General features: G+C 36.6%; 2 protein-coding genes across 3 annotated transcripts; one reads left to right on the top strand and one right to left on the bottom strand.

The window, feature by feature from the left end:
• Window positions 1-941: 941 nt before the first annotated feature.
• ncf2 (neutrophil cytosolic factor 2) lies at window positions 942-10,136 on the top strand. 2 transcript variants are annotated; one of them, XR_015494838.1, is made up of 15 exons: window positions 942-1,190; window positions 1,335-1,417; window positions 2,917-3,025; window positions 3,213-3,347; window positions 4,085-4,192; window positions 4,280-4,339; window positions 5,118-5,161; window positions 5,298-5,439; window positions 5,643-5,711; window positions 6,135-6,236; window positions 6,424-6,575; window positions 7,336-7,447; window positions 7,967-8,075; window positions 8,185-8,402; window positions 9,351-10,136. XR_015494838.1 is itself a non-coding variant. In NM_001110462.1 (14 exon segments), coding segments are annotated over 14 exon segments (1,503 nt in total). In that variant the 5' UTR covers window positions 975-1,016; the 3' UTR covers window positions 8,289-9,091.
• On the bottom strand, window positions 9,759-17,449 carry dph2 (diphthamide biosynthesis 2). Its single transcript, NM_001089397.1, is given in 7 exon segments — window positions 9,759-10,275; window positions 10,354-10,545; window positions 13,036-13,710; window positions 15,333-15,553; window positions 16,702-16,814; window positions 16,903-17,058; window positions 17,415-17,449. Coding segments are annotated over 6 exon segments (1,497 nt in total). The 5' UTR covers window positions 17,050-17,058; window positions 17,415-17,449; the 3' UTR covers window positions 9,759-10,126.
• Window positions 17,450-18,152: the final 703 nt, after the last annotated feature.

Raw genomic sequence — 18,152 nt, 5'->3', positions numbered from 1 at the left:
TAAAGTACACTTAAAATACTTGATCTTTAAGTACAATTTATTTGCACCTTATTGGCACACTTTTGAATTCATTCATTCATTTTCTTTTCAGCATAGTCCCTTTATTCATCAGGGGTTGCCACAGCAAAATGAACCGCCAACTTATCCAGCATATATTTTATGCATTGGATGCCCTTCCAGCCACAACCCAACACTAGGAAACGCCCATATAGGACAGCCAATTTATTCATTCATTCATTCCTCTACCTTTCGGCTTAATCTGAGGTCGCCACAGCAGAATGAACGGCCAACTTATCCAGCATATGTTTTACACAGTTTGTTCCTTTCTCTCTGCAACCCAGTACTGGCAATCATCTATACACACTCATTCACACACATACACCATACCCAATTCACCTGTACAACATGTCTTTGGACTGTGGGGGAAACCGGACCACCCGGAGGAAACCCACCTGAACATGGGGAGAACATGCAAACTCCACACAGAAATGCCTACTGACCCAGCCAAGGCTTAAACCCTCAACTTTCTTTCTGTGAGGCGATCGTGCTACCCACTGCGCCACTGTGATGCCACCTTTGAATTCATACAAGCAAAATCATTCTGAAGTCTATTCTTATTGTTTTTTTAAAACAGAAATTGTTCAACCTTGACCTCCTGTTTCTCAGTGCTATAAATATGAGAAAAGGCCATGCTCTATTATGTGAAATTAAGGTGTCAAGAGGTCAAGCTGCATGATCTGTTACAAACATCTGATTTCCCACAAAGGGTTTAAATTTAGGCAGAAGTCTAAAATCAGTTAATCATGGCTTTAAAATCGAAGATATAACAGGGACAATAACTCCACAAATGTGGACTTACTCAACTGGCAAATGCAAATCCAGAAGCAAGTGAAGCTGATCACTTCCTCTCTCAGAGCAGAGGCTGGGGGTTGTTCTCTTTCAGACTGCCTCTGCTCAGTTCACAACAGAGACGAGCAGCATTCATGTGTTCACTGCTCACCGTGTTTTGAGGGAGCATGTCCTTCGTAAGCACCCTTCGCCAGTGGGATGAGGCCGTGGCTTGTGTGGAGCAAAGAGACCCAGACGCTGCTCTCAGGATATTCCTCAGTATCGAGGAGAAAAACTCCAAGATCGCTTTCAACATCGGCTGTCTTTGTCTGAACAACAGTGACTTAGATGAAGCTGAAAAGGTACTCTTGTATGGCTGAATCAATGTTTTATACTACTTGATGTTTGAATTGTATTTTGAAAGTCTAAAATATTTGTGGCTGTAAAAAGGAAGTAAAAGTAGTTTTATTCTTTATGGGAAATGTATTTCTGTTTCACACCTGCAGGCTTTTGATGGAAGCATTGGCAAAGATGAACACCTGGCCGTGGCCTTTTTTCAGAGAGGAGTTACATTTTATAAAAAGGAAAAGTAAGATCATTACCTCTTGTCATGACACTTTAAAGGACAGTTCACCCAAATGTTTCTATTAAACACAAAGGAAGATAAACTGAAGACAGTTGAAAAAAAATCAGCCATTGACTTCCATACTATTTTACTATGGATATGCCTATCGGTTTCTTCAGAACATCTTTTTTTGTGTACAACAGAAGTTTGGAATCACTTGAGCGTGAGTAAATGACGAGAATTTAAATTTAAATTTGGTGAACCATCCTATTAAGTAAACGTTTTATGCTGTTCTGATGGCTCAAGGTACTTAAAAGAGTGGTCTAGAGTGTATTTTTAAGGCTTGGATGTGTTTATAAGAAGCAAAGCAATGTGTGATCATGCTTGATTTGTAGAAAATCACATTATTTTTCATATATCTTAATTATACGCTAATACTCAGCTAACATGAAAATGCCCGCCCTCAAGAGGCTCTGATTGGTCAGCTAACATAATGTGCATAATTTGCAAACCAGGAAAAGCATCACGCCTTTAATACTGCACGCTGTGTCTCTGCTTTGTAAATACTGTCGGTCAGAGCCAAATCAGTTTGAGCCTGAATCAAACAGAAAATGAAGAGGACACAGCAGAACCTTACGCCTGCTCTCTAAAATAAAATCTAACAAGTGTCTTTCACATATATTCAGAATAAGCATGTGTGTAATTAATATGAAACATTTGCATATTTTTTGCAAGTTTGTTATTTCAGATGTAGAACACAGGGAAAGCGTCCACATGGAGTTACACTGTAGCGCTGCAAAAGATTGTGACTGTTTACAGAGATTTGATGGAGAAATATGAATTTGTAGCTAAATTGTTAGCGGTTTACATCCTCACTACAACATAATGTTAACGCTTAAAACTGTGCATGTAATAGATCAGTTTTCTCAAATAAAAACACTTACAGGTTGTGGCTCTCAAACCACAGCTTCTTTGATTATGGTTGGAGCTGCTGGTTGGTTTTTAGCCGAACCAGCACTGAACTGGGAGAGATTCAGGAAGTTCTCCTTTGTCAAATGCTAGAGCTATATATTTTCATAATTTTCTGGAATTCCTTGTGCCGTGTCCTTTGGAAGCTTAAATACAGTAACAGAAGATGCTCTGTGAAAATTGCAGTTATTGGATGGCATTTTATCTCTTTTTGCTGTAACATACAGCGCCTCTGGCCACGCCCATTCGCTCTGCAGGGTAAATGCATGTAACCTGAAGCATTTGTGATCTCACTAACCTGGATTTTATTTTTATTTTTTGTAGTCCTCAAATTTTGTTCAATGTCGGCTTTGCTAAGCTAACTCTGTAAAAGCCAATGTCTCTCTTTGCATTGAGCGTATTACAGTCAGAGATGTTGTTTATGTTCACACAGCTACATTACACATCAATTAAAGTTTAAAATGTGATATAGTAGTGGACCGCCGCTTTAAGAGCCGATCACAAAATATCTCATTCCACTTTTAATAAACTGATGATCCTAACCTTCTCTCCAGGTTTGAAGAGTCTCTTCTGGATTTCCAACAAGCATTTAAGCAGTTACGAGGGAATCAACTAATTGATTACACACCTCTGGGGCTGAGATATAAACTTTATGCTTGTGAGGCAAGTCCAGATATTTTTTCAACTTTACTGACTTATTAATAGTTGTGATGTGAGTGACATTTTACACGTCTCCATTTCTGACTTGATGGTTTTTCACAAGAGTTTTCTCCTATATTGCAACATCTGACATTAACAGTCACCTCAGTTCATTCTCTAAAGCAGTCTTTTTGTCTTGTGTAATATTAAGGTGCTGCACAACATTGGACTGGCACAGGCGCAGTTGGGAAAATGGGAAAAAGCTCAAGAGAACCTTCTCACTGCTCTGAGCTTGAGAGCAGATGCCAAGTTCAGCCATATTGATCATGCGCTGGATGCCATTCTGGTCTGTATCTGCTTAACTTTCATTATCATAAACATGATTATCAGTTGCTAGGACTCATAAATTAAATTCCTGTTTTAATTTACAAGTTGGCCCTGAAAGTCATTGAATTATATGTTGACCTAATACTCTGTGGTTCATCTCAAACGTTTTGGTTGTTATATGAGGCAACGAAAGCTTGTTCTTTCGTAACTTGTCTAAAAAGTGGTTATGTTTGGTTTGTTTCACAATCAGAGGTTCTGGTTAGATTTTGAGGGAAGTTGTGTAAGTTTCAGAAAGGTCAAAATTCACGAGACAGATGATTTATACTCCGATATCCTTACATAAGTCATCCTTCTAGTAAAATGAACATCATTCTTTGTACGCATTTTACAGACAAAGTAAATTGTGAAAGTATGAGTCAAGGAAACACCAGAAAACACAGTAAAAGCAATTAAACAGTGAGGTTATATAGCAACAAAAAATTACTAACATGCAGTGCATTGGGACTTCGTTAATGTTTACAATCCAAGTCAAAAATATAGGCCTACATTTTTAACCTGGGTTTAAAAATAGATAAAGCAAGAATTGGAATGAACAAATGAATAATAAAAAAAAAAATATTGAATGATTAAATTATTCAAAGAAGGTAAATCACTGATGAACATTGTGTAAAACAGCAGAAATGGTGTGCTGTGGTTGTCTAAATACATTGTTTTAAAATTGATAAGCTTTTTTTCTATGTGATTTCTCCATTTCAGAAACATAAGCTGTTTCCTCTGGTAGAGGTTCGAGCAGGGCTGCTGTTTAAACCTAATAAGAAATATGTGGCAGAGCTGGAGAAAAGGGATTATCTTGGAAAAGCTAAGGTGCCTACTATCCCCATTATCACATTATTAGAGTGTGCAATGGCTGAAACTCATGTACAAAACTGATTAAAATTCTATTTTTCATAGGTTGTAGCTTCTGTTGTACCTGCAGATGAGTTTTCTGGTTTTGCTCCACTTCAGCCTCAAGTAAGTAATGTTGTGTAGTCAGTCAAGTAACATGTTATGTGTTAGTAATGTGTTTTAGCATGTTTATAACATTTTGTTAGCATTAATTGGAGATAATAGATTAGGTTAACAAGCCGCTAACCTGTTTGTAAAATTTTATTAGTATGTTTCACGTTGTCAGCATGAATTAATGTAGAGGAGGGCCATAATAGCATGAATTACAGTACATTATTGGTTTTATGTTTTTGTTGTTATGTTGCTAGTTAAGTTTTGCTAACATGTTTCTAACATGGCAAATAATGGCTAACTAATGGCAAACTAGCATGTTGCGTATGTTTCTAACTTGAATTACTATGTTGCCAGCATGTTTCTTGCAAGTTTAGAATTTTGATTTCACTAATTAGCATACAATTGTTACCACATAGCAAATATGTTTGAGCATATACAGGAAATTTGTTAGCATGTTAAACATTTTAGCATTAATTGACATTTTGCGAATGAAGTAAATCTTTGATAGCATCCTTCTTGCATAAGAATCACATTCACACAAATTAAGAAGTTGCTAGCATAGATTAGCATGTTTCAAATGCGTTACCATTAGCATAACTTAGCATCATAATAAAATTTATTATGATGTATCACATGCTATCATGTTTCTAGCTTAAATTATCGTTTTGCTATCCTGGTTTCTATTGTTGTTTTAGTATGTGTTAGCATTTTGTTTAGTTCCTAGTGCTTTACAAATGATAGCAAAAATAATGACGACGACATTTTCCTTTATTTATTCTCTGTTGTTTAGATAGACAATGTTCCATCTATTCCGAAAGTTCCAGAAGTGCTACGGTAAGGCTAGTTAACAGGAAAGTAGATTGTTTAAAGCATATTCGCCTTTAACCCTGCAGAGCATGAACATGTTTGGGATGTGTGTGTGTGGAGATTCTGTATAGTTTTGTCCATCTGTACATGTGATGATCATCAGGGTGCTGGAAGGAGAGCCACACACTGTTCTGTATGAGTTTGTTCCAGAGACTAAAGAGGAGCTGGCTGTGTTGCCTGGCAACATCGTCTTTGTTCTTCATAGAGGAACTGACAACTGGGCATCAGTTGTTTTCAATGAAAAGGTACATTTTTGGTAGCTTAGGGAAATGTTTTATCAATATTATGAGAACAGAAAATGATGAGCAGGGATAAAAGGAACTGATGACTTGTGTAAAAGATGCAAGCTCCTTCACTATTCATTAACAAGACAATATTCCACTGGCATGCTAATATTAGCAGAGGTATTATTGTCCCTTTTTCTTTATACGTTTTTTTTTTCCCCCAGCGAGGTCTAGTGCCGTATAACTTTCTTGAACCCTTGGATATTGTTACAATGACATCAAAACCAGTCGAGGTAAAGTAATGACTTTCTGAACAATTAATCAGTACATGGGTGGCGAAATTTTGGGATGAAATGCCACAATGCAACCACACAGACATTTGTGCAGATTTATATTTAAAACCACTTTTGATGCATTTTAAGTGCACCTGGAAAACTTAAACCTCATAGTCAGGTATGATGAATGATATACTGTGTAATGTGTAACTGAATATTTTTGTTACATAAAGTAAACCATGATGATGTACAACTCTACAACCTGGCATTCCTTATTACATTTCCACTTGAATGGCACATTACATACACTTGCAATCTCTTGCATTGCTTTCTGTATAGGTCCACGTCAGCTCATTCTGTCCTCTTAAAAACTATTGCTTTTTCACATTAAGTTACATTTTGTTCTAAATTATTGAGGAATGTAAATGTGGCCTGTTACAGACTGAAGCATTAAATGAAAATGATGATATACCTGCTCCACCAAGAAGAGCAGCACCTAGTAGACCAGTGGCTCCAGAAGGCCTGAAGACTGTGAATGCAAAGGTTCAGTATTCCATTTAAACTCAAACTCACTGCCTAACAACAGTAAACTGTTATCAGCCAACAAAACAATTAACCATTGTGTAACCTATCAAGAAACAATCTTACAGTATCATCTATTTGTTAGTGTCACCATGAATAGATTATTATTGTTAATAATAGGCCTTTTTCTCATCTGTATTCCCCACAGACTGTTAACACAAGGGAATTTTCCGGCTGTGTTGTAAAAGTGCACTTTCAGTTCACCATAGCAATCGCTATTGCACATGGTCAACCATATGGAGTCATTCTTCAGATGATAAGCTCTAAACTGAAGCTTCCTGCATCAACACTGACTTTACGGTAAATATTAAATGTTTTCTTTACTGCTTAATTCATAACTTGTACCACAATTTTCCCAAACTCTTCTAAAGCATAAAAATACCATAATATGTTTGGAGATGTTTAAGAAACACTTAAGTTAACATGCTAAGTGAACATACAGTACTTTTTTTCTGTAAAACAATGCTAAAGTCAATTATTCTCTATGAAAATGTGTTTCGTGTCAGAATGTCTTTGTTTTGGTCTTTATGACCCACGGACTGCAAGTTTTCCCAATTAAATTTGTGCACCCCGAGATGTATTGGCAGAAATTACAGTATTGAAGGCTGTCTTAATCCTACATATCAATCCATCGAAGGTTCTGGCCACTTTGAAAGGCCCTTCACAATGAAAGATTTGTAAGGATACCACTAATAGACTCTTCAGACCCCCATGATACATTGCACAGGGATGTTTGGATTCACACACTGTGTTTGGAAGGGCTCATCCCTATGCCCTATAGGGCTAGGGTTTCATTGTGTGCTAATTAAACTGTGCTGATATGAGAGATCAGTATTGAATGCTATTGCTTTCTAAATGACAGAGAGATGTATGAATTTGTTGTAAAAGTTCAGCAAATGTGTCAAAGTCGGGCAATAGAGTTTTTAGTTAAGGGAAATGGACGTGCTCTATTAAAATGTTTTACTTTAAATCCTGGGTAGTGTTTTAACAATCAAGAAAAACAGTCACTACAACAAAATTTCAGCAGTGTATCAGAAACAGGACTTGATGTACCTTTCAGGTATGCTAAGGAAGGCTCTGCAGAAAGAGTGATTATAGAGGACTCTGAAATGGAGGCTGTGTGGAACAGCGCGAAGGATGGCCGTCTTACCTTGTGGTGTTCAGTGACAGAGGTAAGGACTATAAAAAGACCACACTTTATATATGGATCAAAGATGAGAAACTCCATTTTAGTTAAATTTACAAATGGCACGAAGGACATGCATAACATGGAGGTGTCTTTCAAATAACTTAAATTACTTAAGCAACAAAAAAACTTCCAATTAAAAAGTCAAAATAATCTTTCATTGACATTCAGCATATTAGTCTTGTGGAAAAATAGGTAAAACCTTGTGTTTTAAAGGACAGTGTATTACAAGTGGTGTTTTGGTGCTGCATTTTGATCCTTTAATAGAGAATTTTAATTTTGAAGTATGCATGCGTATCGTTGACATTGTGTCTATTGTCAGCTAAAAATGTAATGGTCGGTGTTTTTGCTCTAAAAAACTTGAACAGGACACATTTCAATGTATAGAAAACAACTAAATGCAGTTTTCATATTTGACCAATATATTTACTCTATCAGCTTACTGAATTACAAACAATAGTACTATTAAAATAAGAAATGAAACCCCTGTCCCTGCTTTTAAAAGGGTAAAAGTGCATCCCATGCAAAGGTTGTGGCTCTTTACTCTTATGAGTCTTCAACCCCAGAGGATCTTGAGTTCAAGCAAGGAAACGTCATCACAGTTCTTTCTAAAGGTAGGACATGAAACCACAATGTTTGCAATCCATTAATATGCACATAAAATATACTGTAAACTATGATGGTATTCTTCAGATGATTTTCTGCTTTTTGTTTAATTTTCAGTCAATGACGAGTGGCTTGAAGGTCAATGCAATGGGAAAATAGGCATATTCCCATCATCCTTTGTTGAACCACTTAATGGAGATCCACACACATCCGCAGAGTGAATAAATAATTTATCTGACACTTATTTGTGCTTAAATTTGCTGATGAAATATAGCAGGATTTTGAGATGTAATTTTTACAAAAAAAAAATAGTTCACCCACAAATGAAATGTTTCGCTTTAAACTTTAAAGGGCATCTTTTTTACCCCTTTTTACAAGATGTAAGACAAGCCTTTGGTGTCTCCGGAATGTGTCTGTAAAGTTTCAGCTCAAAACACCCATCAGATTATTATGGCCTCCACAATCTCCCCATTTTGATGTCTGAGTTCTTTGTAGCTGTTTTTGTAGCCTGTGGCTTTAAATGCAAATGAGCTGCTTCTCCCCGCCCACCATCATGCATCACATCAAATAAACAGCAGTCAGTGACAGAGACAGACTTGGATGAAGCTGAAAAACAGCTCATTAGTCAAAAATACCAAGTAAGTTTATTTCATGTATTTGTGGTGGAATTTATTCAAGCCTTTCGGAAATGATGAGTCTTACACAAATGCTGTTTGCAGTACACACACACACACACACACGCACTTGGTATTTTTGACTGATGAACTGTATTTCAGGTTCATCCGAGTCTGTCACTGACTGCTGTTTATTCAAGCTGTTTTGAAATGATGAGTCTCACACAAATGCCGTTTGCAGTATAAAACACACACAAACACACTTACTGTATGTGAGAGTTTACTGACACTCTGTGGCTGTGGTGAATAAGAATTAGATATCAATTTTACTGTATTTATTACAACCATGCTCCGTTCAAAAAAAAACTTTTTGATCTTATAATTAAAAAATCCCAAAGAGTTGTAACATATTTTAATTCCAGTTTATTTGCAAAAAAGTTCTGTGGATGTGTGTACTACATGTTATTCTAAAAACATGGTGCCTGTCAATCAATTAAGTGGGTGGGGAAAACCACACTCCTACGTTACGTTGGGCCTTAAAAATCACTAGGATGTGGGTCTTATTTTAACATCAGGAAATAAAAAAGAGATTTATTGGGTTTATATCACTCAAATACGACAGTGGACACAAACAAGCTACACAGTTACAAAAGTTACTTTTCATTATAGGTGCCCTTTAAATAGTTTATTTACTCACCCTCAGGCCATCAAGTGTGTTTTTTTTCTCTTCAGTAGAATATTAAATAATATTTTTAGCTAAAACTCTTTGGTGATTTACATAATTGAAATGAATGGTTAACAGCATTATAATAGTCACAAAAGAAAGGAAACGACAAAAGTAAATGTAGATAATTATGATTTAGAGAAATGATTAGTCCACGCACGAAACTGAAACAAATAACAAGCTTAAACCTTGACAAATGTTCCTGAGGACATTTACGACAGCTGTTGATAGCGACTGTCTAGAATTTTAAAGAATATCAAAAAACTAATAATGGCTGAAATCATCAGTAATGCTCTATTGAGGAAATAAGACCCTCATCATTTCCTGAGGGTCAGTAAATTAACAGCTAATTCTAGGTAGAACTTTCCCTTTATTGTTACTACATTTACACTAGAGATTTGCTGCTGTACAGTACCTCATAACATGTTTTTGATGACTTCAAAGTATAAAGCTCAATCTTTTGTCTTCATTACAAACAAGATCACGTTTATATTTTTCTCATTTAATTGCTTAATTGCTCCACAGTTTGGCTACCATATTGGTATAATATAGCACAAAAAAGAAGATATTTATTTACCTTGATTCATGTTTTTAGAGCAGTAAGTACTTGGCCTTATCAAGGGAATATAAAACATGCCCCCAATAGATGTTTTATTACTATATCAATACATGTAAAGTAATCTTTTGATGATTCCTGTGACTGTCCAACAGTAAACGAGTGTTATAATTTTTGTTGTGTTGAAGCGTCCTCATTACCCTCCTCTTCGTAAGCGATTGCAATGCCTCTCTGTCCCTTTACAGCTTTAACCACCGGGGTCTGCCCTAATTTTGGCTCCAGTCCCTGCCAGCTGCGGCCTGCCAGAAAAGATGCTGCAAAATAGATCATGATTAGAATTTACATAAATCAGACATTTTGTAAAACTGCACAACTTCAACAGATCTCTGTACCCGCAGCGTTAGTATTGGCCACAGTGAGAGTCTGATTCCTGAGGACAAGCGAAGATGTCTCTGAGTTATGCATCATCTCAGATGAGTTGGTGGAACAGCTTCGTAGAGCTCCTGTGATGAGAGACACGTCTGTGGTCTCCTCCTCAGTGGCAGACTGACTGGGTTCAGGAAAGCCCACATGACTGCTTCCACCTGTAAAATTAGGTTCTTATTAGATTTCAATAAGAATATCATATTTGCACACTGGCATCACTAAAAGCATTTTCAGATCCAAACCTCTCTTTTTTTCTTGCTTGCTTCAATTTTAATTTCATCTTAAATTAATTAACAGGTTTCACGCTCCAAGCCAAATATCAAATTCCTTGACTTTTACTGACTAGAACACTAAATATCCATGACTTTTAATCAAAGGAAAAACAGGTTATCATTTTGAAAAAACAAATATCATTTTGCAGCACTAACAAAGATCCTTTGAAGTGGTTATATTGAAGCCAAAACTCCTAAATTGTATGTTATCCTGGCATGCAGAGGTGGAAAGAGTACTAAAAAATCATACTCGAGTACCATTACTTGCCAAAAGTATATAGTGCAAGTAGAGTAAAAGTATCTGTTGTAATTATTACTCAAAGAAAGAGTAAAAAGTAACCCTTTTAAAAGTATTCGAGTAGTGAGTACAACACAGTAAAAGAGTTTACATGCAATTTGTGATGCAATTTGATGTTTACATGCAATGTGAGTGTTTGTAAAAACGCAACATTCCGTTGTGCATTTAGTCATTATTTAAGGCCATTTGGCAATTTCAGTCATCATACACCCTTCATCTTCTCATCAGTGAGGTCTCTCGATCATTGCATGTAAAGATTTTGGACATCTTCTTGGACACTTTTAATGCTTACAAGTGGTTAGCTGAATTTATAAGGCTCATTTCAGTATGATGAAATTTAGTTTCTATGCGCAATTTGATTAGACAGGAATCGCAGGACTGATTATTCTACTTTAGTCAATCCCCAGACAAGAAAAAATAAAGCAGTGTTTTAGTTTGAAGGAAAATAGTTTAGTAAAAGTACCAATGGGCAGCATTGTGGCACAGGGGGTAGCACAATCGCCTCATAGCAAGAAGGTCACTGGTTTGAGCCCCAGCTGGGTCAGTTGGCATTTCTGTGTGGAGTTTGCATGTTCTGCCCGTGTTCATGTGGGTTTCCTCTAGGTGTTCGGTTTCCCCACAGTCCAATCATGCACTATAGGTGAATTGAATAAACAAAATTGGCTGTAGTGATTAGTGAATCTGTGTTTCCCAGTGTTGTAGCAGGAAGGGCATCCACTGCGTAAAAAATATGCTGGTTAAGTTGGCGGTTCATTCCGCTGTTGTGACCACTGATTGATAAAGGGACTAAGCCGTAAAGAAAATGAATGAATGAAAAGTACAGATACTGCACTAAAGATATACTCAAGGTAAAGTAAAAGTACACCTTTTAAAAACTACTTAGTAAATTACAATTCCTAAAAAAAAAACTACTCAATTACAGTAGTTTGAGTATTTGTAGTTTGTTACTTTACACCACTGCTGACATGTAAGCCTTAGTTAACAGGTACATAATAATAACTGCATTTGTTAACTGATAACTGCATTTGACTTAACTGTTAAATAAAATAAAATTAAACAGAACTGTAAAATAGCCTTGGCCTAGAATGCGATTTTAAAAATGGTAGTGTAAAATGTCATTTGGATAAATGGAAACTAGAATTTACAGTGACGAACATAAATCCCTGATAATCTACGACTTAAGACTTTCCAGAACACCCATGACTTTTGGGATCCATGAATAAAGCAGACTTACAACATTAAATTAAAATACTAATAGTAACCTAAAAAAAGTTGAAAAATTAATAAATCCCTAAAATAAGTTAAAGTACAAAACTAGTATGCATTTTTTTAACCATCTTGTGGTTTTCACTACAGTCTCTGGACATACTGCATCCTAGACTCTAATTTATAAAACAACTTCTGCCTGACTCTTTGAGATTAGGAAGGTTCATTAAAAAAAAAATATTTAAATAACAATCAAAATTTTCACAAATCATTCTTTCATTTTCTTTTAGCTTAGTTCTTTTATTCATCAGGGTTCGACACAGCAGAATGAACTGTTAACTTATCTTATGTTTTAGATAGTGGATGAGTGGATGCTCTTGCAACTGCAACCCAGTACTGGGAAACATCCATACACACTCATACACTACTGCCAATTTAGTTTATTCAATTCACCTGTACCGCATGTTTAGACTAAGGGGAAAACTGGAGTACCCAGAGGAAACCCACGCCAACACAGGTAGAACATGCAAACTCCACACAGAAACGAAAACTGACCCAGCCGGAATTCGAACCATTGCCCTTTTTGCTGTGAGGCGACAGTGCTTGCCACTGAGCAACAGTGTCACCCAGGTTTCTACTATTACATCATAATTCAAGCATACAATAGTATTTCTTGTTTGTTTTTTTGCATCTGATTGAGCGTTTGCACCCAAACTGTGATGCGAGACCACAGACTTAACATCTTAATAATATAAATATAATAACAATAATAATAATGTTTGGTAAAATAATTATTGTGTAAAGCGCTATTCAAATAAAATTAAAAATAGCTCAATGTTTTACATGATTTTTAAAAAAAAATGCTGACATACCAGGCAGTAACTCTCTGAAGTCTGTGACATATTCTCCAGTCCACTCTCTGTGCTTATTACAAGCCAGCTCCATCTCAAACGGAGTCACCACAGGCCTGTAGAATTCACTTGAGTCCAGCAGGGAGTTTTCTGGACACGCAACTAACACGTAAATATCAATTTCCAGGAAGTTCGCAAGCTTGGGAACATTGATCTTTCCCATGGCAAACATATAGCTCTTCTTGCCTGCTCTTTGAATAGTGTCTTTCAGCTGTTCGATGATAATCAGATAGTTGGCAACACCCAGGGTGCCCACCAAAATGCCCACCACACTGGCATCTTTGGCCCGCTCAATGGCATAATAGCGCTTCATCAGTGCTTTGTTGATTTGAACCGATTCCACTCGACCCGTGCTTGTCTCTGGGTTGAATGAGCTAAAGACACAATTGTTCCAGCTCATCATGAAGTTTGTAAGCGTCAGGCCTTCCTGGCCAATGTAAAAGATGCTGTAATCATTAACAGTTTGTCCTTCTTTTATTCTGAATTGTCTGCCAAATTTAAAAATGACTCCATCATCGTTTGACTGCAAGTCCACACAGCTGTCCTGTATGAGTTCAGCACCACAGGAATGATCCGTTTTCAGACGAGACACCACAACATTAGGGTAGACGTCACACAAAAGTGTTCTGAGATCATCTGAGGAGAGAGATGATTTAAATTAATTCACAAATGCAATGAATCAGGGATTATTTTTGAATTCCTAAAAACGTACCTATTTAGCTTGGCTTTTTATTATTATTTTATATTCCTTTCAACTGTTACTTTTTTTATTTTTTTAGTCGTTTCTCTTGCTTTATTTTTTTATTTTCTGTCATTTTATTTTTACTTTGTCTTATGTACAGCACTTTGGTCAGTCTTGTAACTGTTTTTAAATGTGCTATATAAATAAATGAACTTAAACTATGTCCAATTCTGCTCCTGGAGGCTTACTATAAGGGCTGCACGATATTGGGCAACAACTGACATAGCGATATTTATTTTGTCTACGATATTTATTGCAATATAAACATAATTTCACAAGATGACACTCTATTTGGAATTAATTCATGAGTTTATATTGATTGTTATTACTTTGTAGTAATATCTGCATAAAATACAAGACCAATGAATAGATACAAATAATTTTGTTAATGTGTATTCAAATAACACATTTATTGTGTATGGCCGTACACCTAAAGCGCTTCACCATCATGAGGGGAGTCTCTTACCACCACCAGTGTGCAGAATCCACTGGGATGATGCGACGGCAGCCACAGGACAACAGTGCCAGTGTGCTTACCACACACCAGCTATTGGTGGAGTGAAGAGACAGTAATAGAGCCAATTCAGTGGATGGGGATGATTAGCAAGTCATGATGGGTAAGAGCCGAATGAGGGACACTGGGGTTACACTCATTTTTATTAACCACAGAGAGCCAGGACCTCAGTTTACGTCTCATCTGAAAGACTGTGCTCACTAACAGTGTAGCGTCTCCTTCACTTTTACTGGGGCATTAAAACTTACAGACCACAAGTTGAGCGCCCCCTGCTGGCCTCTCTAACACCACTTCCAACAGAAAACTAGTTTTTCCATGTGGTCTCCCAACCAGGTACTGACCAGGCTCAGCTCTGCTTAGCTTCAGTGAGTAAATGGTCTTGGGCTGGTGATATGGCTGTGGCAAATTTTTTGGTTTTCTGTGCCTCTAAATCTAATAGTATTGAGGTAAAGAAATTCAACAACAATAATATATAAAATAGCACTGTATTAGTGTAGAGTATTCATTGTATAAATAATTAAATACAATTAATTTAGGTGTAAATACCTTTATAACCTGAGGTTCAAGTTTGCTTAAATCTTAAACAGTCACAGGTCTTAAAAACCCATGAACGAAAACCTTTCAATCTATTTTAGGGTTCAACTTTGCAGTGTACACCAAATACACATGTTCTGAACTGTGGTGCTGATCAACTATAATCCCAACTCATCATTGCACACTCTTTTGATTATAAACTTTCATGAATGTCTTTCTTTTCAACACAAAATAAGAAATTCTGAAGAATGTTTAAACAAGCAGCCCTTGACATCCAAAGCAGGAACAAAAGAAGTCTTGTGTCCAACATTCTCCAGTATAGCTTCCATTGTTTTTAACAGAATAAAAAAGCAAACAGGTTTGGAACAAGTGAAGTATGAGTAAATCATGACAATCTCATTTTGGGGTGAATTATCGGTTACAATGAATGTCACTAAACATTAGGACGGATTGAATGGTGAATATTACCTATAGCATGTGAGTAAGTGACGTCAAACAGTACTATGATATGGCTTTGGAGATTCGGGTAAAGCTCTTTAAAGGATGACGCACACTGATGGACATCAATGGGTCTTTTCCCAAACACGTACAGAAGCGGTAGTCGTCTGCATGGGCTGAGACAAGATGACCCATAATGCACTATACAGTCTGCTCCCACATGTTCTGCTGCTACTTCATCCACACAACAGCTGAAAGCAAATAAGCAGGTCTAGATGTCAGAATTCTGCTTGTATAGACACACATAATTTTTTATAACAATTTTCTTATATCATAATGGTACAATATAAATTGATAAATGGAAAACGCATATTGTCATGATTAGAAAAAGATTTTTATTTTACAATTATTATCTCATCCTTTTACACTTTTTGTATCGGCCCAATATAAACAAACGTTCGCAAGCGATTAAGTAGTGGGAAATCTATTTAACCCTTATCATTATTTTGTGTGCGCGAGACCTGTCAACACTCCCACTCCCCCACCTTTTTCCGCCCGGCAGAGGTTTCTAAATCTACTAAAATGTCCAGAATTTGGTTTTGCTTTTGTTTTCTAAGCTGTCGTTAATTTTATACGCAGAGCTATGAGAGAGACATTAAATAATTAATTCTTTAATCTAAATGACTCCGAAAAACTTGACTAAATACTCGAAGAGGACCAAATTAATCTAAATTGGCTGCAAAATATTTGTACACCATTAGAAATGGCTAATCAACTCATTTGTCTTATTTAAATAATCTACACGTTTTATTATTGTAAGTATTATCATTTTTAGAGATGTTTTTATTCCTAAAGCATTCCTAAAATGCTTTGGCAATACTGTACAAAATGTGATGTCAATTAAACAATCTGAACTTTAATGAGAGACAGAGGGAAGCAGATTTGACCTGTCAGTGGGTGCACATGGCTCCTGAATAGTACAAAAGAGAAAGAGTGGAGTTTTTTACATTTATTTCAACAGACTTTTTTTTTTTTTACTTTAACCCATTGAAAAGAAAGTTAAAAATGTTTATGTTTAAAAATAAAATGATGTTTTGTTTGTCACATATAGTTCTTTATTTATGTGCTGTGGGTAAAAAGGTGTGTTTTAATCTGGCCAACACCGAAAATATATTTCAAACCTGTAGGAAGCACTGGACAAGAAATCAAAATGATTGATTACTGATTTTTTTTTTATTGAAATCAAATTTTTTTCTGGAACATGTCAAAACAATGGAAAACTTACTTATTCAGCATCTTAGTCCAAACATCTCGGATTATTCATCAAGCGTATATATGATGCATTTATGTTAATACATAGTACAATATTTTAATTTAAATGAAACAACAGTGTTCTCACCTGCCATAGGATGTATCCCCTAAAATGTAAGTCTTGGCTTTGGTTTTATCCTCTATTTCAGCAGATACCCGGACGGCATCAGGCAGCAGTTCATCTGGAAACTGTAAGGCCACCTGTGATAAAAACAGGACATACTGTATTGATACCCCATTGACTGCTTTGAGTAAACATGACAGATGATGACTTCCAATGTCATCTTACCTTCTTGAAGTGATTGCTAGTGATGAAACGACAGGTCTCGGGTGTCTGGTAGAGCAGCAGAAGGTCTCCAGAAGGGTGGAAACTGTGTGTTGAAGTGACCGAGCGCTGGAGAACCGCCTCACTGCTGCTGCTGAACGCGTCCGTCATCTTCTCTCACTTGAAGCAAACATCATTTATGCACATCATCTAATATTCAACTGTTGTTGAAGTAGAAAAGTAGCTCGAATGTGTCATTACAAACATTGTTTGATAACGTACTGACGCAGACATTCACACTACGGAATCACACTGATTAAAATATACAGGTTGACTGTTGTATATGTGTGTAAACCAGGCAGCAGGCGGACTCTTAAGAGTAAGATCAGCTGAGAGTTTACACTGGAACAGTTCAAATCGACTCTAAAACCAACGTTTGTTGACAGAAGGATAATTAATTTAATAACTAGAATCTCTGCTATTAATTGTTGAAATTTTTAACTTGTTCTTAAAAGTTACAACAAAATATAACATACCAAAACAGAGCTGCAAATTACATGTCAACTCCCACGTGAGGTTCCGGAACAGGACACGCTCTTCTTCGACGTTCAGTGCCTCGGATTTCAGGTCCTCACACCGCCGTCTAGTGTTCTGGAGAGATACTCACTGTCTGGACTTCATAACAACGACACAGACACATCCAAAAGGTACTAAAATATTTTTTATTAATCTGCAAAACATCATTTTGACTGTGAGTTTTGTCGACTCAAAAACCACAATATAAAGTTTAAGTTTTCTCTTGTTTTCAACATGAAGAAACTTTTTATCCAACTCTGTCTACAATCTTGTGTGTTACGTTCACATATATTGCAAATGCTTGTACTGTAAGTGTTAACTGAATGCCAGAACAGCTCAAGGCACTTACACACAACAGATTGTCAATGGATTTTCAAAGTACTTAAAATTCAGCACAGGGATCGATAGACCCCACTTATTAGGGCATGTGTCTCAAGAAAATGTGCTCAGTTAAAGTCATTCATTCATTTACTTTCTTGTCGGTTTGGTCCGTTTATTAATCTGGGGTCGCCACAGCGGAATGAACCGTCCATTTATCCAGCAAGTTTTTATGCAGCTGATGCCCTTACGGCTGCAACCCATCTCTGGGAAACAACCACACACACATACACACACTCATACACTACGGACAATTTAGCCTACCCAATTCACCTGTACCGCATGTCTTTGGACTGTGGGGGAAACCAGAGCACCCAGAG

Source organism: Danio rerio, chromosome 7, assembly GCF_052040795.2.
Source record: "Danio rerio strain M-AB ecotype USA chromosome 7, GRCz13ab, whole genome shotgun sequence".
Lineage (NCBI taxonomy): Eukaryota > Metazoa > Chordata > Actinopteri > Cypriniformes > Danionidae > Danio > Danio rerio.
This window is presented reverse-complemented; position numbering and strand designations above follow the sequence as displayed.